This window comes from Panicum virgatum, chromosome 7N (genome assembly GCF_016808335.1).
Source record: "Panicum virgatum strain AP13 chromosome 7N, P.virgatum_v5, whole genome shotgun sequence".
NCBI lineage: Eukaryota > Viridiplantae > Streptophyta > Magnoliopsida > Poales > Poaceae > Panicum > Panicum virgatum.
The window spans coordinates 23,370,652-23,395,453 of NC_053151.1; the positions used below are offsets into that span (position 1 = coordinate 23,370,652).

The 24,802-nt window shown below is 47.5% G+C and overlaps 3 protein-coding genes across 3 annotated transcripts; all 3 read right to left on the reverse strand.

Annotated features, from left to right (window-relative positions):
• Nucleotides 1-720: 720 nt before the first annotated feature.
• LOC120682615 (3-oxoacyl-[acyl-carrier-protein] reductase 4-like) lies at nucleotides 721-6,160 on the reverse strand. Its single transcript, XM_039964587.1, has 11 exons — nucleotides 5,757-6,160; nucleotides 4,036-4,178; nucleotides 3,682-3,735; nucleotides 2,945-3,025; nucleotides 2,803-2,848; nucleotides 2,625-2,719; nucleotides 2,516-2,548; nucleotides 2,029-2,163; nucleotides 1,853-1,946; nucleotides 998-1,080; nucleotides 721-906 (listed from the first exon to the last, which is right to left on the reverse strand). The coding sequence occupies exons 1-11, from the start codon at nucleotides 5,905-5,907 to the stop codon at nucleotides 874-876; spliced, it is 948 nt and encodes a 315-aa protein (XP_039820521.1). The 5' UTR covers nucleotides 5,908-6,160; the 3' UTR covers nucleotides 721-873.
• A 10,594-nt stretch (nucleotides 6,161-16,754) lies between these two features.
• On the reverse strand, nucleotides 16,755-18,564 carry LOC120681042 (indole-2-monooxygenase-like). The gene is made up of 2 exons (XM_039962596.1): nucleotides 17,596-18,564; nucleotides 16,755-17,517 (listed from the first exon to the last, which is right to left on the reverse strand). The coding sequence occupies exons 1-2, from the start codon at nucleotides 18,562-18,564 to the stop codon at nucleotides 16,888-16,890; spliced, it is 1,599 nt and encodes a 532-aa protein (XP_039818530.1). The 3' UTR covers nucleotides 16,755-16,887.
• Nucleotides 18,565-20,081: 1,517 nt separating this feature from the next.
• Nucleotides 20,082-22,029, reverse strand: LOC120680647 (nod factor hydrolase protein 1-like). The gene is made up of 2 exons (XM_039962151.1): nucleotides 20,598-22,029; nucleotides 20,082-20,507 (listed from the first exon to the last, which is right to left on the reverse strand). Exons 1-2 carry the CDS (start codon nucleotides 21,766-21,768, stop codon nucleotides 20,290-20,292), a joined length of 1,389 nt encoding a protein of 462 aa, XP_039818085.1. The 5' UTR covers nucleotides 21,769-22,029; the 3' UTR covers nucleotides 20,082-20,289.
• Between the last annotated feature and the right edge of the window lie 2,773 nt (nucleotides 22,030-24,802).

The following is a 24,802-nucleotide window of genomic DNA, read 5'->3' on the forward strand; positions in this document are numbered from 1 at the left end:
CTGCTGGGAGCCACTAGCCGTTGTTCCACGCAGGGACAACATCGTCGGAGGACTCGTGCTTGCGGTGCCGCTGGCCATCTGATCGGAGCAGCAGGATGTCATTCTGCGCGGAAGGCCAATCACGGGTGGAGCCGCTCTGACAACCATCCGCACGGAGCCGCCAATCATCATTCTGCTCCATGTTGGTAGATTCGGACGTTCTTGGTCTTGGCTCTGGATGGCTGTTGACAAGTTTGCTGGTTTTCCATGGGATCCAAAAGAAACAAGCATCACGCCACCCCCACAGATAAAGGCTTTTGGTTTATTCATTATTTTAGTTGTCAATAAAATACTCAGTCGAGGTGTAAAAGGCTGAGTATTGTGTCTTAGTTGGTTAGTTGAGTTGAGTCGCTGTGACCGCCCAATCTGCAGCTCGAGGACGAGCTGCTTAAAAAGGAGGGGTGAAATGTCACGGGCAGACTTATGGGCCGGTGGGCTACAGTAGCCGGCCCATTACTGTAGACGAGGCTACTGTAGCGGCGGCGGATACTGTATCACGTCTAGGGTTAGTAGTCTATTTAAGGAGAGATTAGGGAGTCATCAAGGATAGGCTTAGAATAAATTAGATCAGTACCTATTATCCCTGCCCTTCGAGTGCGACTGCCGCCGTTGCGAGGCCGCGCTCCTTGGGTTAAGTTCACTGTATCTAGATCCATAACAACAATCATGACACCAAAGACATTTTTCAACTTCAACACGCCGATTTATTCCTGGTGAGTGTTACAAAACCAGAGGCAATCCTAAAAGTGTAGTACAAAAATCGCCTGATGCACAGAAGCGTACACACCATTATAGGCTAAGGAGAAGTCCAAGTCTATCAAGCTCACGCAAACCTTACATTACCATCCCTCCGTCAATGGTAATTACCTGTGTGTAACAAGGGTTAATTGAAACGTTATGAAATAAAACTCTGCAAAAATGAGGGCAAATGTATTCGTAGTGTCATGCACTCATGCACCTGTCCGGTGATATAGCTAGCCGCAGGATCAAGGGCCAAAAATTCGACTAACCCTGCAACTTCCTCTGGTTCGCCTAATCTCCCTGGAAGTCGTATGATAACATTTAGAGTTAGTGGTGACAGCTGACGTTTGAATGCAGAGGAGAAACGAGAACCTGAGAACCATGACATATTCCAATATGATGTACTTTCATATTCTACCAAAACTAGGCCTTGTTTATATGCGAAAAGTTTTGGGTGTAAAGTACTGTAGCACTTTCGTTTGTATTTGGTAATTATTGTCCCGCCATGGGTTCACTAGGCTCAAAAAATCCGTCTCGCAAATTATAGTCAAACTATGTAATTAGTTATTTTGTTTAGATATATTTAATACTTCATGCATGCGTTCAAAGATTCGATGTGACGGGGAATTTTGTAAAGTTTTGGAATTTTGAGTGCATCTAATAGATTATGGTTATATAAATCCAGTATGTGCCCCTCTGCGTCAATGAGTAAGTGTAAAAGAATAACGGGTTTCATAAAAGATGAAGTAAACACGGTTTTTGGTTTACTGTTTCCTTTCTAGTTTCTGGAAATTATTACTCTGCTCTTGCCGTCTATTCAATATCAAAGGCAGTTTAAATTGTAGCTATCCCATCCTTTCTAGCTATCTGTAATAATAAATACTAGAATCATCTTCCTCTTACAATTGTTAAATGGTGCATCACTAACGAATACTAGCAAGTAATTTTCATTTGGGGCATCACTAAAGAACCATAAGACAAAGGAAATAATGCTACTTGTACAATGGTGCAGCTTAAGATGATAATACAAAGGAAGAGTTCACAGGAACAGCTTAAGATGCATACAACTTACCTAATGGAATGGTTGTCACAAGTTTACTCAAAAGATCTTCCCCAAGTTCGGCAGTCATATCAGATGCAATGTACCCTGGTGCAATAGCATTGACCTGCATGTATATTCAGAACACTTTCAGAAATGCAGACTAGCCTAATGTTACATGTGAGTTATTTGAAAGATAAAGATCATACGATGACATTTCTGCTTGCATATTCCCTGGCAACGGTTTTTGTGAAGCCAATAACACCAGACTTGGCTGCACTATAATTAGCTTGGCCAACATTGCCAGTAAGACCAACAACTGATGCCATGTTGATAATTCTTCCCTGCATTTTGCAACAAAAATACAAACATTACGAACCATGACAAAAAAAAAGCAAACAGGACAACTTTTGACAGGAACTTCAACGAGTACAAGACAAATGCAAATAAAAGTGGTGGTAACAAACTATCAGTCCATGACGTTCCATATGTATTTGCCTACCTACTGAGGCACAACACAATAAGGCTGCATTATCAATATGGGTATCGATTAATACTAGTTCTTTTGCTTCATACCACTTTCAGTTATATAATATTCCACGTATACAATGTAACAAAACCAAGCAAGGAGGTACTATGTAGTTGTGCTTTCTGCAAGTAAATTTAAGTGCAATATGAAGAGCTGAGAAACATTACCTTTTTTTTCTTCATCATTATTTTAGTAGCAGCCTGCAAAGAATATGCTATTGTAAGATGCATCTAACAATCCAGGTAATTTCAAAATAAAGAAAGGTTACAAACTCACCTGTGTGCACAGAAAGACACCTGTAAGGTTCAGATCAATTACATCTTGCCACTGAGATTTCTTCATCCTCATCAATAATGTGTCTCGTGTAATCCCTAATAAAGAAATATGGTTTTATTTGACAAAACAAATCAACGTTAAAGGTAGCAGGCAAAGCGCATTGCCATGGGGAACATACCTGCATTGTTTACCAGCACATCTATTGTTCCCCATTTATTCAGAGCCTAATTGATTTAGAAAGTAATCATAATCATGTTCAAATAAAGCTTTATGTAAAAGAGAGAAGGAATATTTTCCTTCTGCATACAAACTACACTTACTGCTTTCATCATAGATTCTACATCAGCTTCTTTTGAAACATCTCCTCCAAATGTAATGGCCTCACCACCAGCCGCTTCAATCTGCAAAAGAAGCACAGTAAGCATCTGAATGAATGCATGTTCAAGGTGGGAAAGGAGAATGTCAGTCTCTAGTCCCTACATATTTGTAGGCAGAAAACTACAGCCGGAATTCAATAGATGGTCAAATAATAAAGCTCCCTTATTTTATTAGTCGAAAAGTGGTGAATTTCAGTCAACCAAATTCAAGAAACACCATTCTATTTCGTTATAGTTCTCGCACTGCTGTTACTATCTACTAATCTTTATATTTGCCATTACAATAATTAGAGCCGTGAAATATAATTCAAGGTGATTGTTTAATTGTTTTGTAGTTGCAGTTCCTTAAAAATGGCAGTGAGAATTCAGAATAATGACACTATCACTTCCCCAGATAGATAAATAAAAAAATGATAATAGTTCAATGTATTACTTTGTAAGGCCGAGCATAAGTGAAGAATTGAGAGTTTGAGACTGCAATAACGACTTTGCAATGTCAAGGATCAAGGAGAGGGACAGAAATAGTGATGTTCTGAAATGAATAATTCTGAACACTTGTAGTGAAATAAAAAGCAATTAATCGAAACTGTTAAAGATTGTCTTTGTGTTAGCCTTCTGACATAAAATTACTGACAAACAAATAATAGCCAACAAAGTAATTTGTGAATCGACATGCTCACCGCTTTGGCAACATCTTCAGCCTCTTTTGATGACCGGGCATAGTTCACCAGAACCTAAAAAGTCAAACCAGATTCAAGACCCTAAGGTTAGTGCTAACTTGCCATTCCATGGGAAAGAAGATATTTGCATTTGCAAGCAGGTGTGTACAATCATACAGATACAGCCACATGTGTATTCATAGAATAAAGGTAAAAATATAAACTAAACAGCACACAACCGCATATGTATTGTGTACAGAAACTTGCTTTAACACAAGAGTCCCATTAACTGTTGAATAAGTTGCTGACCCTCTCTGCATCTATAAAACATCTTCCCAATATACAATGATTCTTTTAAACAGCCAAGTAGCTAACCTTGCACCTTGCTTTTCCAAGGGCTAAAGCAACAGCCTTTCCAATCCCTCTGGAGGCACCTGTAACAACAACAACTGGTGCATCCAGCTTGGTAGCATCTTTTGCAACGGCTTGTTCAACAGCTGCAACATGGGTTCGCACTCCTACAGATAGAAGTTTGCTCAGTACTGAATGCAAATAGGTTGTTTCCATTAGAGAAGTTTTAAAAGATACTAAATTCCTTCTGAGTATTTCTGAAAGAAATGCGTCAATTAAACATACGAAAATTCATGAACTTGTGAGGAAAAAAGAGTTGAGACCATCATCTCTATCTACTTGAACGAAGTTTCATTCTTATAGAAGTTAAATCCATTGGATAGAGAATGCTTTGATTTTCGAACTAAGGCAATAATATAACTCATCTCAAGATAACATTTTATTGATTGGTGTGACTGGATCTGGTTTTCTTCAGTTGTTCATCATTACCATAATGATCAGTAAGTAGAATCAGCAGGTTTAACATGATATGCCATTACAGCATAGTGAAATATATCAACTTGTATTCTGCGCTCATTCAGCCATTGCTGTCTTTCAAATCCAACATGCTGCAATTCCAAATGCCAAAAATATTGTCATCCAATTAAGGACCATGTATTTAAAACTGTTCTCAGTATAGGATAGTTTCTTTTCACAACCGAACTGGTAGGGATATGCTAAAAACACATTATAATATTCAGCTTTCAAGAATGAAAAAACCTGCTAATGGCTCGTTTCCCTATGTGGAGTTGTTAAATTTAGATGTATATCTTACTGTCTAGCTTGGTTCAACCTTACAGTCTCGAGTTTCCTATTGAAAAATTTATTGTAAGCTACTAACTTCTTGAGCATTAAGTTCTAGAGTTTTGGATTTATCACATTGCTTCTGCCAAGTGGCATAAGATACATATTTCATTGGTTTGCTAGATAAGCATACTCCTATCAGCCCCAAAATATGAACTACTTCGAACCACAACTAATACTATTAATGACACCTACAATTCAGATAGATGCTTATAGTCATAATCAGACATCTCAGTTTTCCTAGTCGCCACTACGAATATGTCTGTAGCAAACTTTGCTGTTGTCACCATCAAGTATGGTCACCCATTCCAATCCCTGCATGTGCCTGTTCCAGTTCCAGGTGGTGATGAGATTAGGGCAATTCACTCAAGCCAGGTGGTGATGAGACGATAGCAATTCACTGCAGGTGTGACGAGACTAGGTGCTACAGAATAGCTCAGTGAGTCTGAGTAACAGAGATGAGGATGCAATGAAGGAGGAGAGGCTGTTGAGGCACTATTTTGCACTCAGGCTTATTTTGTAATAAAGAAGATGTCAAAATATACTACTACAGAAATGGAAACAAGAAATTTGACTTCCATCCTGACTAATTCCACTCCGACCATAACGACCCAGTTACTAACTGCTAACTCAAGCCATGGATGCAGCCAACCGAAAAGGATCCTAAAAACGAGCTCGCTGATCCTCATACTAGGCAAAAACCTCAATTATCAAACGTGGATCCCACTAGGGGGGCACGAGCTGCCAAGCAACCATTCCGCCGCACAAAATTTCCAAACGCGCCGCTATGCTCTGCTAGACGAGCTGGATCTCGGAACTCCAGCGCAGCACGAGGATACTGAACCTTTTACCACCAGAGTAACCCGCAGAGATCAGAGCGGGATCATGGAAGGGGCCCTCACCGGAGAGCCCGCGGCCGGGCCGCAGCGCGGGCGAGGAGCGGGAGGCGCCCCCGCCGAACGTGACGAATCCCCGGCGGGCGGTGGCCGCGGCGCGCGGGGCGGCCGGGGAGGAGACTGCTGCTGCTGCGGCGGCAGCGGCGGCGGTGGCCATGAGGGAGCGGCGGGACGCGGAGCAGGCGAGGAGGCGGGAAGCCAGAGGGAGCGGCGTGCTTCGGTGATGGGGGCGGGGTATTTGGAGCCGCGACGGAGCACGGGCACGGGAGCGGAGGATTTCGATTGGCGGGTGTTGGAACTTGGAGGTGGAGGACTTCGGAAGCTCAGCGAGGGCGATGCGCTCTGGGCGGAGCGCCCGAGGCGAGGGGAAGAGGGCGGCGGAGACGAGAGGGTGGGCGCGGGGGCCGAGCAGGCCCAGGGTCTGACTTTTTTTTTTGACTGGATCTGACGTGTATATTTGTTTTTTCGTGACTGGATCTGACCTGTATGTTTTTTTATTGGATCTGATTTGTTTTTTTTTTACTGGGTCTGACCTGTATTTTTTTGTGACTGGGTCTGACCTGTGTTGATCAAGGGCGGTGGTCCTCTTCTCTCTCGCTCTCTCAGCACGCGATGGCCTTTCGCAGCCTAGAAAAAACCATTTAAATCGAAAGGGGCTGACTGAGTAACAATGGGTGATTTGTTTGAGTCATCACTTGGAATTTTTAAAGAAAAGTTCCATTTTACTATTACTACTACTCTCGGCAATTCAATTTATCCGCTTACCATAAAGAGCATCTTCAACAATAACTCCTATTTCCAGTCCTTACATTTTCAAGTAGGGGTTTCTCCTATTTTTTAGAGCTATAATTTTTCCTCTCATGTTCAGCAATGGTCCTTAAATTTCAGCCCCTACTCTTCTATGTGACCTATGTGTCGGGGTCTCATCTATCTACCTTTTCATTTTGCTCTTTCCTCTCTCTGGTGCGCATCTCTTGTTTTCATCCCGAGTCCCGATGCATATTTCTCCCTCTCGCATTTCTCTTTCGGTCTTTCTCCCATCAAGATCTCTCTCGCGTCTCTTTCCCTCCCCTTGATGTATCTTTCTCTCTATCTCTCTCCCTTTGCCGCCGATTCATCTTTCTTGGCTACAATCTCCATGGACCATCGCTAAGCTCGGTCGGTGCTTGGGGTCTGGGGAAAGGGCTGCGAGGCTCCATGCCTGAGCGCTGCACGCTGCCTAGGCCAGGCCCCCGAGGCTCCATGGTCGAGTTCAGGCGGCCCTCGGGAAAGGCCTGCGGGGCTCCGAGCTCCCAAGGCGCCATGGCCAAACTGAGGCTGCGTTCCTGCGTGGCTCCAAGGCTGAGCTGGGTTGCGGCAAGTGCGAGATGAATGGGATCAACAGCCATCGCGCCGGCGGCAGCGGCGGTGCGCCAGAGCTCGGGGCCGGCAGCGAGCAGGCCGCAGCTAGAGGCCAGCGGAGCAGAGGAGGCGCGGGCGTTGCAGCTCGGGCCAGCGGCGAGCATTCCGCAGCTCGTGCGCAGGGGAGGAGCTGCGGGGTTCGGAGCTGCGCGAGGAGTAGGTGCCTCCCTATGGGTCCATGGGAGATGAAAGAAGTCTAAATAACCCCCCGAACTATTGGGGTCGGAGCACTTCACCCCCAACTACAAAACCAGATATCTAACATCCCGATCTATCTAATACCGTGCACTTAACCCCCTTGTGGTTTTGCTTAGCGGTTTTGCCACGCTGGATGCTGACATGGCCTCCTGACATGTGGGACCCACCTGTAAGCAACACTGGGATCCTTTTTTCTTCCTCTGTTCTTGTCCCGTCCGCCGGGGATGGCGAGTCCACGGCATGGGCATCGACGTAGGTGGGAGGTGGATGGAGGCGACTCCTTGCACAGCTTTCTCCCCTGCCCGCCCATCTCCTTCGCCGCCTCTCTCGCCGCCGACTCCTTGTCCCCCGGTGGCAGCTTCGAGGACCACCTTAGCGCCCTCCCGGACGCGATCCTCCGCAATGTTGTCTCGGGCCTCCCCGCCAAGGACGCCGCCCACACTGCCGTGATCTCCTCGCGCTGGCGCCCGCTCTGCCGGCTGTCCTCCTCCAATCGGCCGGCGGCGAGGACTCATCATCGCTGTGCAGGCTCCGGATCCGGCTCCGTCATCTGGGCCACGAGCTCCCGCGGAGCACCCCGCAGCCCACTGTCGCCGACCAAGGACCGCGCCGGCATCGCCCCCATCCTGCCCTCCTGCGGCAGAGTCCGTGAAGGTTGTGGTGGCCGCGCCGGCACCAAAGACAGGGTGGCGCCTCCCCTGCCACGGTGGGGCCAGCACCAATGTTGAGTCCTCAGCGGCGGCAGCCCTCACCGACTTGACGCAGGGGAGAAAGGAGACAGGGGAAGAAGAATAAGAGAGGAAAGATGAGGTGTCACTTACAAGTGGACCCCACATGTCAGATGGTCCAACTCAGCATGCTACGAATGCAAAACCACTCGGTAAAACCAGATGAGGGGGTTAAGTGAATGGTTTTGCAAAGTTCAGGGTGTTAAATATCCGGTTTTGTAGTTTGGGGGGTGAAGTGCTCCGACCCCCATGTAGATCGAGAAAATCCACCCTTACAAAGAGTACTATTGCTCATACAGTTTACCCGTGTGAGAGTGGGCTAGGCCTTCCATGTGCATTGGCGCGGAGGTGGGGATATTTTTTAACCCTAACCCGAAATTCGCTACAACAGGGCTCGAATCCATAATCTAGAGAGGTGCTACTTACGCCCATCTAACCAATTCAGCTAGAGAGTCATTTGCAACAAATGGACTAAACAATCTGAATTAAAAATAAAATAATATCAATTAGATTCCTTCCCATTCGGATTGAGGAGTCCATCATTAGAAATCAAAGTAAGGTGCTATCTTGAATACCTAGAGGCAATACAAGCAAACTGATATGAACAATGACTAGGGAATGGGAACAAATCATGCCTTCATAGAATGCTGGCAGAATAACATTGGCATTAGTCATCACTCATAAATCACATTGACAAAAACAACATCACCAATATATTCATCTATTAAATCCAACGATCCTTCTTCCCTTTTCTGAACCCTACCATCCTCCAGTCCGGGCACCGGGCTCCGAACCCTCGTTGGTGTTGCCACCGGCCATTGGCCCAACACCCGCCAGCAATGCCACCGACCATGATAGACCTCCCAAGATGAGTCCAAACCTCTTCCCCTGCCTCCTCCATTCTCATTTTTGTGCTTCCCCGACCCCCTCGGTCTCATTTTTTATGCTTCCCCGCCCTTAGGACCTAATCAACGTCACTATTACTCGCTGACTCGGATCCTATATATGTTAAGGCCTTGTTCGTTATATGGGATTTATTCCGATTAAAAATGGCAGGTACAACAAGGAACTCGTGATAGGTACAACAATAGACTGGAATTTATTTCAGACCGGTCGAGAACAAATTGCAACAACATACATCCATAATAGGTACAACAAGAGACCAGATTTTAAAGATGCAACGGTATAATACAGCTATCCGTTCTTCACTTCTGGTATAATACATCTATCTGTTCCAATGAGTGCACAAATATAAAGGTGCCACATCTATCCTTTTCCAATGAGTGCACAAATACAAAGGTGCCAATGGTGTCATCTTCTGGTATACTAGCTACATCCGTTCCTTTTGCATTACCGAATCTTGAAGACATTTAACTAAGTGAAACAAGCAAATATCACCTGTCATTATTGCATTGCTATGAAAAAACAAATATCAAAGCATGCACGGACACATTTTAAACAGAAATCCACCTTAGCAAGATAGCGACCGGTACTACACTACAACCAACGTGTCTGATTCATTTTCTGCATATAGTGCACCTACTTTCTAGAAGATGCACAATTTCAGGTGCCGTAGGGATAAGCAGGAGCTTTTCTTTTCGGCTCACAGTCAACCCGAACACGGAACACGGACGCCATATCGACCTTACCAACATTCAACACCCTTGGGCAGAGGCAGGCCCCATATGTATTCATGGGTATTCAGTTGAATACCCAAAAATTTGACAAAAAATTTTATGCATATAGTTTATACTATGTATATGTCTCAGAAAATGCAAAAATACAATTCAAAACAGGCTTTCTCAGTTCTTCTAGGCAACTTGAGCTCAATTGGCCCACTATCCAAACACTTCGGGCCGGCCCAACTTCTCCCCCCCCCCCCCACTCCCACCTTCCCTCAGCCCAGGCGTCCAGCCCGGCAGCCCCCTGGGCAGCCCGACACCCCATTCCTGCCGCAGAAGGGTCCGCTCGGCAGGAATCTGGGCAGCCCGACACCCCATTCCTGCCGCAGAAGGGTCCGCTCGGCAGGAATGGGGTGTCGGGCTGCCCAGGGGGCTGTCGGGCTGGACGCATCGGCTGAGGGAAGGTGGGAGTGAGGGGAGGAGTTGGGCCGGCCCAAAGTGGTTGGATAGTGGGCCAACTGAGCCCAAGTTGACTAGAAGAACTGAGAAAGCCTGTTTTGAGTTGTATTTTTGCATTTGTTTGATACATATACATAATATACACTATATGTATAAAATTTTTTGTCAAAAATTTTGGGTATTCAGCTGAATACCCTTCAGCTGAATACCCTTGAATACATGTGGGGCCCGCCCCTGACTGCAAAATTGATCCCTGAGCGCATCCTCCACGCCCTGACCAAAAAGGCAAAAGCTGAAAGTCCTTCCCTCTAAACTCGACTCCTTTGGTTCCCACGTTCCGGATGAACCTCTCCGGCATGAACTCCTCCGCGGCATCCCATCCCTACCTATTACCCAGACATAATGATCACAGTGGTGCCGGCAAGAACTTGAAAGCTCTCATCAACATCACAATCTTTTGCATCTACCTTCTTGGCGCTGAGGAGGTGCGTGGTGGCCAGCTTCTTCGCCAGCCGCCACCACTCGTCGATCGCCGTAGGGAGCCATGGCGATGTCCGACGGCCCCTAGGTGAGCACGTCCCCGCAGACGGGCCTTGGCCGCGAGGCGAACGCCCGATCGTGGGCGCGTAGCACGGCCCGCGCCGCGCGCATGGACGAAGCCACCAGCGTCGGCACCATGCCGAGGCGAAGCATCATGAAATCCTCACTGTTGGAAAAAAATAGACAATCGTAAGATTAAATTTCGAACTAGATTAAATATAACAAAAAATAAAATCTAGCATATAGAACTCTAACACACTAGACAGTATGGACAACATAACTATGATCCCGAAAAAGAAAATTAAGAACCGGATAAAATCACAATGTACGTACTAAACGGGTGTCGTCGGGAAGACAAATGGCGCTGATGGGATAAAGACAGTCATGCAAACGAAGCGCAGCAAACAATGTCGCAGACGACGGTACACCATAGCAACCGACTTGGACTGAAGATGAGCCGTGTTGAAGACCTTGTGCAGTCACACAGAGCACTACCCAAAAATCTGATTCGCCATCTCCCGGTACAGGATCACAAGAGCGAATGGTTCCGGAAACTTGCTCTCCTGTTCAGCGGTACACGCCGACGCTCGGGATGGAGCAAGCTACAAAAGTGGAACAGCGGCGGGGTGAGACAAAACTCTAATTTGATTAGATCGTGTTTTGGTGGAGGCCGATAGGTCGAAAATATAGGAGAGCCCACGATGTTCCGTTGTGATTGGATTCTAAATAATTAGGAAACTGATTAGATTTCCATATCTCATAAACTTAAAGCCAAGTAATCATAAACAAAATAGCAAAAGAAAACAGCGCTCCCACAAAGTGAGGGGCCGGATTTCGACGGACCATTCACACAGACAATGTGCGTCCGCGCCTTTCGTCATGCCACACCCTGCCCCGACGAGACAAGCGAGCGAGTATATGGAGCTCTCCTTCTCTCCACACACATAGCATGGAGAGGTGGAGATAACCTCCATATTTTGGTTGGTCATACTCCACTAGTCCACTTCAACTAGCAAGATGAGACTAAAGAGTCAGACCACTAGCTCACTTCCTCATGCACACTCGTGGGTCTTTGAGATTTATTTGAAATTTTTGAAATTTTTAATAAGCTAAACCTAAAATTTCATCACTCGTCGTCGTGCCGCGCGGCGAGATGCTGCAGGGAGACGTGTGTGGGAGCACGCCGATGAGGTGGACATGCTCGATCAGCGGCAGCGCCAGAGGGGAGGGAGGCAACCTCTTTCTTCATCATCCTCTCCATGGCTGCAGCGCAGCAGCACAAAGAGTAGGAGAGGAAGGAGCGGTAGGAGTTTTCCTTTACCATCGGCGAGTCGCCGGAGAGCTGTTCTTCAAGAACTGCTACTTTAGCCATGGGCAAAGTCAAAATGTGTTGGTTCTGTGGTGTCAGCAGTAGCATACAGGTGCAACAGCAGAAGCAGCCCATCACTAGCATAAGAAGGCCCAACCCAAGAGTGATGGGTGAAGACTAAAGACTGGACCCAATAAGTTGTGGTGCCTTCATGCACGAATGTGGGCTGAGCTGTGGCTAGTGGTTATTACTGATTTAATAGAGAGAAAAGTACCATTGACTGATGCTTGGTTGTTGACGGTCGTTAAGTGCGAAATATTACCGTCAACTATACTCATAAAAGAAGGAAAACTATATCTCTTACTCACATATTTGTATCACTAACTTAGCTCCACAGTTGTTTTCGAAGATCTATGTTTTCAGGAGCACGAGTCCGGAATAAGAAGAAAACACGACGAATATGCAGACAAAGTCGCAGACGATCGCGTATTGCGTAACACATGCAAAGGAGGCCCACAAACCAGACCAAGCCGACCAACCAAGCCCCGACACCGATCATCTGACATCAGGACCCACCAGGCAGCGACCCAGACGAAGACGGTGGCCAGAGGCGGCACAGGGGGGTCGGCCGACCCCACCTGGAGGTGTCTCCAGGAGATTTTTGGCGGGAAGGCTGATCTTATCCTCCCAATGGCGGTTTGGCATGTTTCCATACAAGGAGATGGCGGGAACCGACCTCTCAAGCTATAAAAGGGGCCTCTCCTCTCTCACACCACAGACACCACTTGAAGGCCTCTCTCTCACACTCTCTTATGACTTGTACTCCTTAGGATAGTGGAGCTAGGCTAGTACTTCATCTCCTTAGCGAATCCAGTCGTCCTCGAGGTCGGCGAGCAATCCTCGGCCTCTGGTATGGCTTTGTATTCCGACTTTCGTTATGCTATTCATATTGAGTTTGTTCTTAATTATCTTGCTATGTTTGTAGCTTGCTTAGCCTTGATCTATGCTTTATCAAGTTATACTAGTTGCTTGCTTAGACCAGATGATCTGGGTAAGGATATCAGTTCGTTGTGCTTTCGGGTTTGCTTTAGTATCTTACCTGTCCATCCGAAGGGTGGGGGACCCGGGGTGCTAGGGTAGTGACCTCATATGCGGGCATGGTGCCCGGGTATGTGGGATCCTTCGGATATGACGGTGCTCCACGGTGTGACTGGGGTAGACCGCAGGTGGTGACAGCCCTATCGGTCCGCTGGGAAGCTGCTTCTCGGTTAGCGTACTCCCTGACGTTCGGGTATCGTGTAGGAGTTCATGCAAAGATGAAACGGGACTGGATGTTCTCCAGTGCGGGTCATTCTTCCCGATGTCCCTAATTTCCCGGCACCTGCAGCTCTAAGTATGTGGCTAACGGAACTTATCTGCTAACATAAATAGTATACTAGGAATCTGTGCATATGCTCCCACTAACCTTAGGATTGCTTGTTTATTCTTTATTCATGAGAGTTGGCTGTTCTGTGTGTGTCACATTACCCCTGATTATCCTTTATTTATTACTTACCCCTGTGTAGTCAGTAGTCTGCATCTTACTTCATACGTGTCATGGTTATGGAACTAGTAAATATCTTTACACAACCTAGCCATCCCTTGGGAAAATATAAATAACGATACCCTGAATACTTCCAGGTGAAATGCTACAATGGTATATCCGTGCGCTTGCGGATCTTTCTGTAAACGTTAAGACATACTAACACGGCATTCCTTTGCCGGCGTCGCTAGGAACTAACCCCTACTAGTGGCGACGCTAAGAAATGCCAACAAGCATTTCTGGCGCTGTTGCCGGGGACGAGCTTAACAACCCCGTTCCTAGTGATTGTGTTAAGAAGTGTCAACATTGGTGCTGATATATTATAAGAGAAAAGTATTGGTGGTTGATGACCGGTGCTGATTTGGTATAAAAGAAAAGCACTGCTGGTATGGCTGGGCAGAAAACCCGATACCCGAACCCGAAAAACCCGAGCCCGAACCCGAAAAGTCCGAACCCGAAAAACCCGAACTCTAATTCGGGTTCCAACCCACGGTACCCGAAATTAATACGGGTAGTTCGGGTATTGGGCCACGGTACCCGAAATACCCGAACAACCCGAAATGATTTGTTTTTTCATTTATGATTTGATTTGTGTGCTTCAAAACTATGTTTATTAATTGTGATATATGAAGTGTGAACTGTCACGGTTTGGACGTGTGAAGTGTTAGTTAATTTCGTTTGAACTGTCAGTTTGGACGTGTGAACTGGATGTATGGTTGGGTGTATTTGATTTGATTTTATACTGCATATGTGGAGTTCCAGAATTTCGGGTAATTCGGGTAAAACCCGAACCCGAACCCGAATTTTCGGGTACCCGAATTTTCGGGTTCTTCTTTTTCCCAACTGATTTCGGGTATCATTTTTGGAAACCCGAAATTCCTAAAACCCGAACTACCCGACCCGAAAATTTCGGGTAACCCGAATGCCCGGCCCTAACTGCTGGCTGGTTGGTTGACAAGCCAGCCGAATAGAGTTATATTTAGTTATGTAGAAGAGAGGCAGAGGTGGAGCTACCCTATCGGTGGGGTGGAGCTACCCTATTGGTGGGGTGGGGCGGCTGCCCCAGCTACCGGCGTGCTCATCCCAAACCCCCCACATATTTTTCTAGCCACCCCGACCCTTCGCCACCCTCCATCAGGCCTCCATGACTGTTTCTGTTTATAGCCGTGTGATGGACATGAAACGAGCAAGAAGAAGGCGGAATCGTAGTTGGGTCAGACTTGTGGCTAGAAGCCCGCACAACCCAACATGAAATTGAAGATCAAAGAGTAAACTTGCCAAAGGGTCTTAAAGGATCAGAAGTTTCTAAGTGTTTTGCTAGTGCCTAGAAAAATTAGAGCTCATGAAAATATTTTTTGAAAACTTCTAAAAATTAGATTTAACTCTAGGAGAGTGTCAAATATATTTTTATGGACTCCAAATTATTTTATTTAGGCTCCGATGTATCTCTAAAATCTTTTTTTATTTTTTAGAGACTTTTCGGGGCTTAGAGATATTTTTATAGTTTAAAATTATATCTATTATTTGTTGGATTTGTTTTTGAACTAAAAAATGGTTCAAAACCAATTTTAATTATTGCATGGATCCAGATTTCTGGTTTTCTGAGTTTAGGGACTTGGATGACACACTCAGACAATTTCAAGGATTTGGATTTCTAGTTTTATAAGTTTAAGAACTGGAACGACACACCTCGACAAGTTCGAGGACCGACCATGTATTTTACTATTTTAATTATTAGTACTGCGCCGGAGTTGAGTGGATCGATGGTTTCAAACCGTTAGAAGGAGATGGTTATTTTGTTATCAACTTGTGATTGGCCACATAACCACCATGGTATATGTAACATAACCACAATATAGTATGTCTACACAATCACTAACAAGCTAACATTTAGCACCGTTTCCTTTTAATCACCGTTCTACTTTCAGCCACTCTGAACTACAACCCTAGTGATCTCTAATGTTAACCTTATTTACCTAACTAATGGTAATATTTCATGCTAGGTTTATCTCTTGGTTAATCTAGCTACTATGGATAGTACACATGCCTCAGGACGCAACACTACAACGATCATCCTAACTAAATTAAAAAGAAAAGAAAAGAAAATAATCGCTTAATTTCTCACCTCAGGGCTCCTCTTGCACGTTGCCAGATTTATCCCCCTCCTGTTGATCTTTGCTATGTTTTTTCCCACTAGGAAAGATGTACGTGCCACAGTATTTAATTTTTCTCCCATCAAAATGTTATTTTTTTTTCAAAAATAATAAACATATTTCTTTTCCTTCCATGAAACAATGATGTAAATTAATATCCTTCCATAACCATCAAGCAACAATGCCATTTATTTTTCTTCTAAAAATAATACATGTCTTTCTTTTCCTTCCATAAACAATTATGTTAATTATTATCCTTCCAAAAGACAAAATGATGTGAATTATGGATCAATGTATATGCAAATGAAAGTATGTGTATGCTAAAGAAAAGTAATATGTGGGTACAAGAGGTGGGTATAAGAAATTGCTGGTGTAAAAAGTAATAGAATTTTAGTGGAAAATATTGACGAAACCAATCTCCCCCTCCTTTTCGTCAAGCCATTTGGCATGACAAGTGGGGCCTCCGTGAGGGGTATGGTGGGTCTAATCTTGGTGAGAATTTTTTTTCAATTGTTTCAACTTTTATAGTATAGAAAAGAATTTCACAAAAAAAGGTTTCGGAAAAATTATAAAACCACTTGGAAAATTGTTTCCTTGAAAATACGTCAAAATTTTTTTGTAAAAAGTTTTCTAAAAGCATTACGAAAAAGTATTTTCTGAAAACTTATACAAAATTTCCCGATGAACTACTGCAAATTTGGTTCTAATAGAAGAGTTTTTTTGTAAACTCTTCTTTAGAAATGTTTTTCTAAAAGCTTTTCAAAGAATTGCTTTTTCCAAAAAGCATTTGCAGTTAGACTTCTATGTTTCATATGTTTCAAATATATGTATAGAAACATATTTAATGTATCAACTAGTTGGAAGAAGTCCTATATCCTGGAGAGATTCAACCAAATCATTATAACACGCGTCTACTTAGAGGGAGAGATGCAGAAGCTATGTTAACACAAGAATTGTAAAATGTTTATGTCTCTGGCATAAATTCAAACCACAAGACATTTTGTCCCCAGATTTAACATATATAAAAAGAACTTAAACATCTGTGTGTAGAAAGCCCACAACTACAAGCAGCTGCAACTACATAACCACAAGCAAAAAGAAAATGGTTTTCTTTCGGTCAACCTACCTACCTTTCCTTGATGATGTCACCCATCCAGTGGCCTTGGGTTGAGTAAAAGCTTCTCTTTGCGACACAAGGTCAGCCCAAACACCTCGCTCATATCCACTGTACCTCCACCGCCAGCAGGCAGCTCCCAGTCGAAGTGGAACACAAGATTCGCCAACATGATTTCAATGGAGGCCAATGCAAAGTTTATCCCCGGGCAAATCCTGCGCCCCGATCCAAACGGCAAGAACTGGAAATCCATCCCTCGGAAGTCGACGCCGCCGATGTCGCCCATGCGGATGAACCTCTCCGGCATGAACTCCTCCGCGGCATCCCACACCGCGGGATCCCGACCGATGGCCCAGGCGTTGACGAGCACGGCCGTGCCGGCAGGAATGGTGTAGCCGCCGTCGACGTCGTCGCAGTCCTCCAGGGACAGGTGCGGGAGGAGCAGCGGCACCGGCGGGTGTAAACGGAGCGTCTCCTTGATCACAGCTTTCAGATAGGTCATTCCGGCGAGATCGTCTTCGCTGATGAGCTTCTGTCCCCTGGGTGTGCTCCTCCTCACCTCAGCTTGTAGCCTGGCCATGGCTTCCGGGTGCAGCATGAGCTCGGCCATGGCGAACTCTAGGACCAGGTATGTCGTGTCCGTGCCTGCTGCAAACATGTTCTGTTCTTCGAATTAAAAGTTACTCTCGGAAACATTGAGATTGAGGAGAGGAGAAGGTGAAGACTTTGGTGAACTCACTCCCAGGATGCCCTTGATGTTGTCTCTGGTGAGCCCATACTCCTGTTGCACGGAGAGCAGCACGGTAATGAAGTCACTCTCCGGCTCGCCGTCGCCACCGGCATCGTCATGGCCGGCAACCTCGCCCGTGTGCTGGTCGATCAGCTTGTCGAGGAGCTCGTCCCACCGGTCCCTTAGCCTCTCGGCCCTGCGACGCGCCGGCCACATGAGCACGCCGCCGGCCGCCTTGGCGAGGCCAGGGTAGAGGTTCTCCAGGTTGAACCCACCCAGGACGGCGAAAGTCTCGTCGATGAGCTCCCGGAACACCCTGTCCCGGCCCTCCACCCGGAACGTCCGCCCCGCCACCGCGCGGCACACCATGTCGTTGGTGAACTTGCTCAGGACCTCGCTCATGTCCACCGTCGCCGGCGCGGCCGCCGCCGCGTCACGGATCTTGTTGATCACCAGCTCGACCTCCTCCTCGCGGGCGGCGCGGTGGGACTGGACCTTCCCGGCGCTGAGCAGGTGCGTGGTGACCAGCCGCTTCGACCGGCGCCACCCCTCGCCGTAGGGCGCGAACACGACGTCCGACGGGCCGTAGGTGAGCACGTCCCCGCAGGCGGAGCGCGCCCGCGACGCGAGCGCCTGGTCGTGCGTGCGCAGCACGGCCCGCGCGGCGCGCGCCGACGAGGCCACCAACGTCGGGACGGCGCCGAGGCGGACCGTCATGAGGTCCGCGCACCCGCGCCGCCGCGCGGCGAGGCGGCGCAGCGAGACGTGCGGGAGCGCGCCGACGAGGTGGGCGTGGCCGATCAGCGGCAGCCCGCCCGGCGGGGACGGAGGGAGCCTGGCGCCCGAGCCTGCGCCGCCGCCCGCAGCGAAGTAGCGCAGCAGCAGGAGGAGCAGGAGGAGAGGGAAGAGCAGTTGGAGGAACGCCACCGCCGCCGGCGAGCCGCCGACGAGCTGATCAAGAACGACTAGTGGAGCCATGGCCAGTTGAATTGAACGCAATCTTCGAGGTGGGAATCGGTGGCTGATGTTATAGATGTATGTATGTCAATGCAATACACCAATACTCATATATCACCTAAAAAAATATGTCAAGTGCTTCCAGTTGACTTGAGAGCAAGAAAGATCAGCAGCTTCCAACCTTGGCCGCCTCCTTCAAGATGAATCCATGTGCTTTGGCAACATTGACTTTGTTTGCAACAACAGAGATGGCAAACGAGTATCAAACTGGTTCCCAGTTTTGACTGGACAGATTCAAGCACTCGCAGCATCGTACGTCCAGTCAACAATCCCATAGAGAAAAGTCCAAGTCAGTATAATTACCGAATAGTCTTGGTGAAATACGTTCATTGCACGATCTCGAGAAAAGTATGATTGCAATAGTGCATTCTTGCATGTACAGAATAGCAAACCAGGAAGATCAATCATTCCCTGGATTCAACGAGTTGCTTGAAGGAGCTTTGGAGTTTCCTAAATATAAAGAGATGCTTCTTTTTTTTTTGAGATCAATGGAAGAATTGTATTATATCAAAGCTGAGTACATCATCAAGATACACACAACACCCTCAAAGTACTCACGCACTAAGCAGCTCCAAATCTCAATCACAAACCTGTGTAAAAAATCAAATAGAAGGCCACGCAGGCATACGCTCAGCAAGCTAGAATGGCGACCAACATCCCTATAGGTTGGAACGAGCACAATCTTCTTCTTCCTTCTTGCGTCTTTCTTCTTCCTTTTTCTGCCACGATGAAGAAGAGAGACTGATCCCAATCTATCCGATCCAAAACTGATTGACATCAGCTTGAAGGACAGACTTATTCTCACAAGCCCTTCACCGTGGTTGGATCTAACCACGGCAAAACGGAGAAGTGGCTGGAGAAAATTATTCCACGATGACGGCACCATCCCCACCTCGATGACGCCATCTGAAAACCTAATTCTCCATGTCGTCGCTCTAAGCAAGTTGCCGGCACTGTAGATGCCGACACCTCCTTCTTCGGAGCCGCCATGAAGAGACCCAGCCACCCTATCTCTTCACCGTTGCCGGAGAGGAGAAGGAGGAAACAAATCTCCCATACCACTAACGCGGCATGGAGAAACCCTAACCCTAATTTAAACTTGATGTATCAAAAATTATTAGAAGAGATAGATCCCACTCTCTCCGGCCTCCGGCGTGATGCCAGAGGTGGGAAAGAAGAGGGACCAAACAGTGGAGGAGACGAGATCCGGTGGTGGGCAAGAGGGAGGCGCCCCCATGTCGCCCTTGTGGCGACGCGGGGGCAGAGCGGAAGGGGTAATATAAAGAGATGCTTCAAGTTCCAGTTACAGAGCATTGCCTTTGTTTGCTTCAGTTGGCAAATGTCTCTGTTATGTATGTTTGTGCGAAGCTTTCCTTTTGGGCATTATATTCAGTTGTCAGAAGTGCACTGGACACTGTTTGACAAGTGCATTGAGCAATTTGTTCCAAATCATGGCTAGATAGGCAGTAGAACACATCTAATAATTCAGTAAGTTGCACTGATTTAAACCACTGTGATGCATACACTCGTCAATTTCGTCCACGGAAAGTATAAAAAAAATCAAGTTCTGCTATGATACAATTGGATGAAATTAGAAGTACACAACGCATAATTTCTGCAATGTTGATTCTCTTCGTTGTCAGAACTTAGAATTAGCCATCCCAAATGCAGGGACGCACCAAGCTTCTACGACAAACACCACACGAGAATTAGCAACCCAAAATTCAAAAATGCGTTAAGCTTCGTCCAAGGCAGCCATGAGGCCGCCGCAGACGTCGGCGCCGGCACCGGTCCAGGCGTTCCCGCAGGCGACCGGAGAGCCGGTGGCAACCGCACCGGCTGCCTGACGCCGGTGCCGTTCCTGGAACTCGACGAGATCTGGTTCTGCATCCACGCCTCTGATGCTGCAAACAGGGCGCAAGTAAGGAATCTGAGTATCAATCACGGCCATGGAGCAGTGAGGTCGGATTGGAGTGTCAATCGCTGACGCTGACCTGTTCTGGACACCGTGAGGTTGGCGTCGTCGTAGTTCACCGGCCACAGGAAGTAGCCGAGCAGGCCGCGCCGCGCAGCGAAGGCGAGCTTCTCGGCGACGACGGCCGCGCCGTCGAAGGCGACCCAGACGTCGCCCACGGACAGGTAGGACGCGACGGACGCGTTGTCGTACGTCGTGGTGACCGCGCGGCGAGGACCGCCGCCGCCCCCGCCGGCCGCGGCGAGCTTCTGGACCTCGGCGTAGGACATGACGCCGGTGGCGTTGCTCCCGCGCTGCTTGGGCCCGGCGGCGACGACGGGCGCGCCGACGCCGCTGTTGGCCTTGTTGCGCAGGAACCACGAGCGGCCGTAGAGCGGGAGGCCCATGACCAGCTTGCCCGCCGGCACGCCCGCGTCGATCCACGACACGACGCCGTAGCTCGCCGAGAAGTGGGACGCCCGGTCGTAGAGCGGCGCGTCGAAGGCCGTGGCGCCGGCGCCCCGCGCGCGGAGCCCGAAGGCGACGACGTTGACCCAGTCGAGGCACCTCGCCACGGCCTCGGACGGGTAGTCGACGCCGGGTTGCGGCGCGTCGAAGACGTGGCTGGAGAAGTAGACCGTGGCGGTGAGCAGGAACCTGGGCGGCGCGGCGGCGCGCCACTCGCAGACGAGGAAGCCGAAGTCGGCCATCTCGACCGCGGACGCCGGGAACCGCCACGCGACGTCGAGCCCGTCGAAGCCGCTGCCGCGGGCGAGCGCGACGGCCGCGGCGAAGAACGCCGCGCGGGACGCCGGGTCCGCGGCCATGGAGGCGAACGCCGGGTCGGTCTGGGACTGGGAGCCCGTCCCCGCGTCGGCGCCGACGGAGAGAAGGGTCCGGAGCGCGCGGTTCCTGGACTTGAGCGCCGGGGAGAAGGCGGCGAGGAGGCCCGCCTGGTCCGGGTCCGCGGGGAGCGCGAGCTTGCGGGTGGTGGGGTGCACGGCGAGGGCCGAGTAGTAGAGGTGCGTGTAGAGGGAGGCGTCGAGCGCGTCGAGCGGGCTGAGGCGGGCGGCCGCGGCGAGGTAGAACCCGGCGCGCACCGTCGCCGTCGACCCCGGCGCAGGAGCCGACGGCGCGGCGAGCGAGAGCGAGACCACCGCGGCCATGGCGATGGCGAGGAGATTGCTGGCGGCGGATGACGACGCCGCCATTGCCGGCGGCGAGGAGGTGTCGGTGGGAGCTCGGATGAGCTGGCGGTGGGAGTGTGTGGGGATCGGAGGGAGGCGGTGCCAGTGTCACCTTGCTGTTGTGCTGGTGTCATTGGAGGGAAACTTTGGAGGAATCTTTGGCCGTGTTGCTACGCAGGTGTTTGATCCTACGAGCGCCTTGCGAGCTGCGAAGTTCCTGCAAAAAGCTCGATCAGTTTTGCTCTTACGAATTCCGATAACCGAGCCTGAACGAACTGCACAAGCAGTAATCCGACACGGTGAACGCTGACACTGGAGCGACGCTTAGGTGTTTAGATAACTTTGGATTTTGGGATTTTTGGAAGGGAAACATTTAAAGTACTAAATGTAGACTAATCACAAAACTAATTATAGATCTCGTTTGTAAACTACGAGACGAATCTAATGAGTCTAATTAATCCATCATTAGCACATATTTACTGTAGATTTATTATAGTAATTTAATGTCTACTCATGTCCTAATTAGACTCATTAGATTCGTCTCGCGATTTACAGTCCATTTATGTAATGCGATTTATTTTTCGACCATGCAGACGATTTACAAAAATTTTGCATTTTGGATTTTTGGATCTAAACAGAGCCTAGGTTGGAATCAGATCCTCAATTATGTTGGGCATGATGAAGAAACGCGTGGCAAAGAGGATTTAATTTAGCTCTTGTTTAGATGCATAAAGTTTTGGCAGTAAAATGCTGTAGCACTTTTATTTGTATTAGGTAATTATTGTCCCGCCATGGATTAACTAGGCTCAAAAGATTCGTATCACAAATTATAGACAAACTGTGTAATTAGTTATTTTGTTTAGCTACATTTAATACTTTATGTGTCGGTGTTTACCGCCAAGGCTGCTCAGGGATACCCTTAGCCGTAAGGTTTGTAGGTAGGGATCGACGGTTCTGGAACTCGATGGTGCAAGGAACACAAAGATTTAGACAGATTCGGACCGCGAGTTGCGTAATACCCTACGTCCTGTGTGGTGGTTTGTATTGCCTTAGGTGTTGATGTGTTTTGAGGGAGTCCCTGTCCGCCCTTATATATCCGGGGGGGACAGGGTTACATGAAAAGTCATAGCTGAGTACTGTTGGAGTCCTACTACAACACGATCGGGTAGTTTCCTTGTACTGCAGCTAGTTTCTATGCTTATTCGGGTAGTTACAAAAGAGGTAAAGTACATCCATGAGCTATCCCATACTCTAGAACATTCTACGTCTGTGAGCAGTCCCGCTACCCCGGGTCTGACAAGCCCCCGAGCTCTTCGTAGCCGAGTCCTGCAGGCGTCGAGTACTTCTGAAGATGTTTCCGAGTGCTCCGAGTGCTCTAAACATCTCATCGAGTGCTTCTGAATCTTCAAGCGAGTACCTCGAGTAATCTTTCAAGTACTTCCGATTGCTTCGAGGCTGTGAGGTGCTCTAGCCCCGAAATCTTGATCATATATGGTGCGCGAAGTGCTCGCGCTCCATATGGAGTAGCCCCCGAGTCTTAGGTTGAATCGTAGAATCAGGCTGAGGGTCACTTCAGTCTTTTTCTTCTTCTTTATTTTTTAAAAATTTGAAAAATAAATCTCTGATACATATATTCCGCAGCCCCCGAGTCTTGAATTTAAATCTCTTCATTTAAATTTAAGAATTAATATAAACTCATGGCAAAAATAAAGACTTCCCTGAAAAGGAAAGAATCCGTTGGCATCCCAAATATTCACGAAATTACCATCAGATGCCATATAAAATCGGTTGAAAACTTCTAAGGGTTTTACCCCTTTGCACTCCTGGCCGCCGTCATACTCAGATTCACATTTGCCTCTTCTCAGTTAGATTCCAAAAGCCCCTCTCGTAGTCCCTGAGCCAAAACTCGTGACTTTGAGATGGCTTACAAAAAGAACAAATCCAAGGTTGAAGAGGAAACTGTCGCCAATATGTCCACAGGTTGGTGTAAAAGCAAGATGTCCGAGTCGTTGGTGCAAAAATTGGAGAATATGGGTCTTCTCCAATCCTAGGGCATGATTCAATGGCGCGCTGGTGAAGGGGAATATTACCCTATGGAAGGTACCCTTGAGACTGTTATGTTCCGTAATTTTGTGGAACGTGGTCTCGCTTTTCCTTTGTCGGAATTTTTCTATAAACTGCTCCAATTTTGGGGAATCCAATTAAACCATCTTACTCCCCAATCCATCTTGCATCTTTCGATTTTCACTCATTTCTGTGAGGCATTCCTTGGAATTCTTCCCCTTTTCCACCTTTTTCAACATTTCTTCTTCCTTGTTCCTGTCCCGAACGCCACCAATCCTGCCGTTGTCGGGGGATGTGAATTGGTACTCCGGCCTGAAACTCGAGGCGAGTACTTGGCTTATGATCCAACGGGTAAAGGAGCTGAATGGAAAAAGTTCTAGTTCCATGTTGGGAACTTTGAATCCCCGCTTCCAGAAAGGATTGCTAGCGCCCCCCAAATCCAAAAAAATTGGTCGAGTAAAGGACCTGGTGGCAAGCAAGTTGAAGCCATTCTTGGTGTTATTACTACTGTTAAAAACAAAGGAGTCACTAGAGATGATGTGGTCTTCTCATTTGTTAGTCGCCGGGTGCAACCTCTCCAGCTGCGAAAGCATCCTGCCTTTAGATATGAAGGTAAACAAGATCCCACCTGGATGTCTCCAGAGCCAATGTCTCAATCTGAAGTAATCAAGAGGTGCTGCAAAGTACTCGACAACTTCGACAAGTCTTTGACGCTTCCAATTCTCTTCTGGGCACAAAATCCTCAAGAGAATGCCTGGGTACGTGTTTTGAAAACCATGTTGAGTACTTGTAGTTAATCATTTTTTATCTTCTGACTAATTCTTGGCTTCTTTCTGCAGAAAAATTATAAGTCCTGGTATTGTATGCCTCCGACTTCTATAAATGCTGATTCTGGTGATAGCAAAAAATGGAAGGCCACTTCCGGATCTTTGTTGCAGAGAAAAGTTCCTCGTTTTAATGCCGGCCAGTAAGTATATAATATTATGTTGATTTT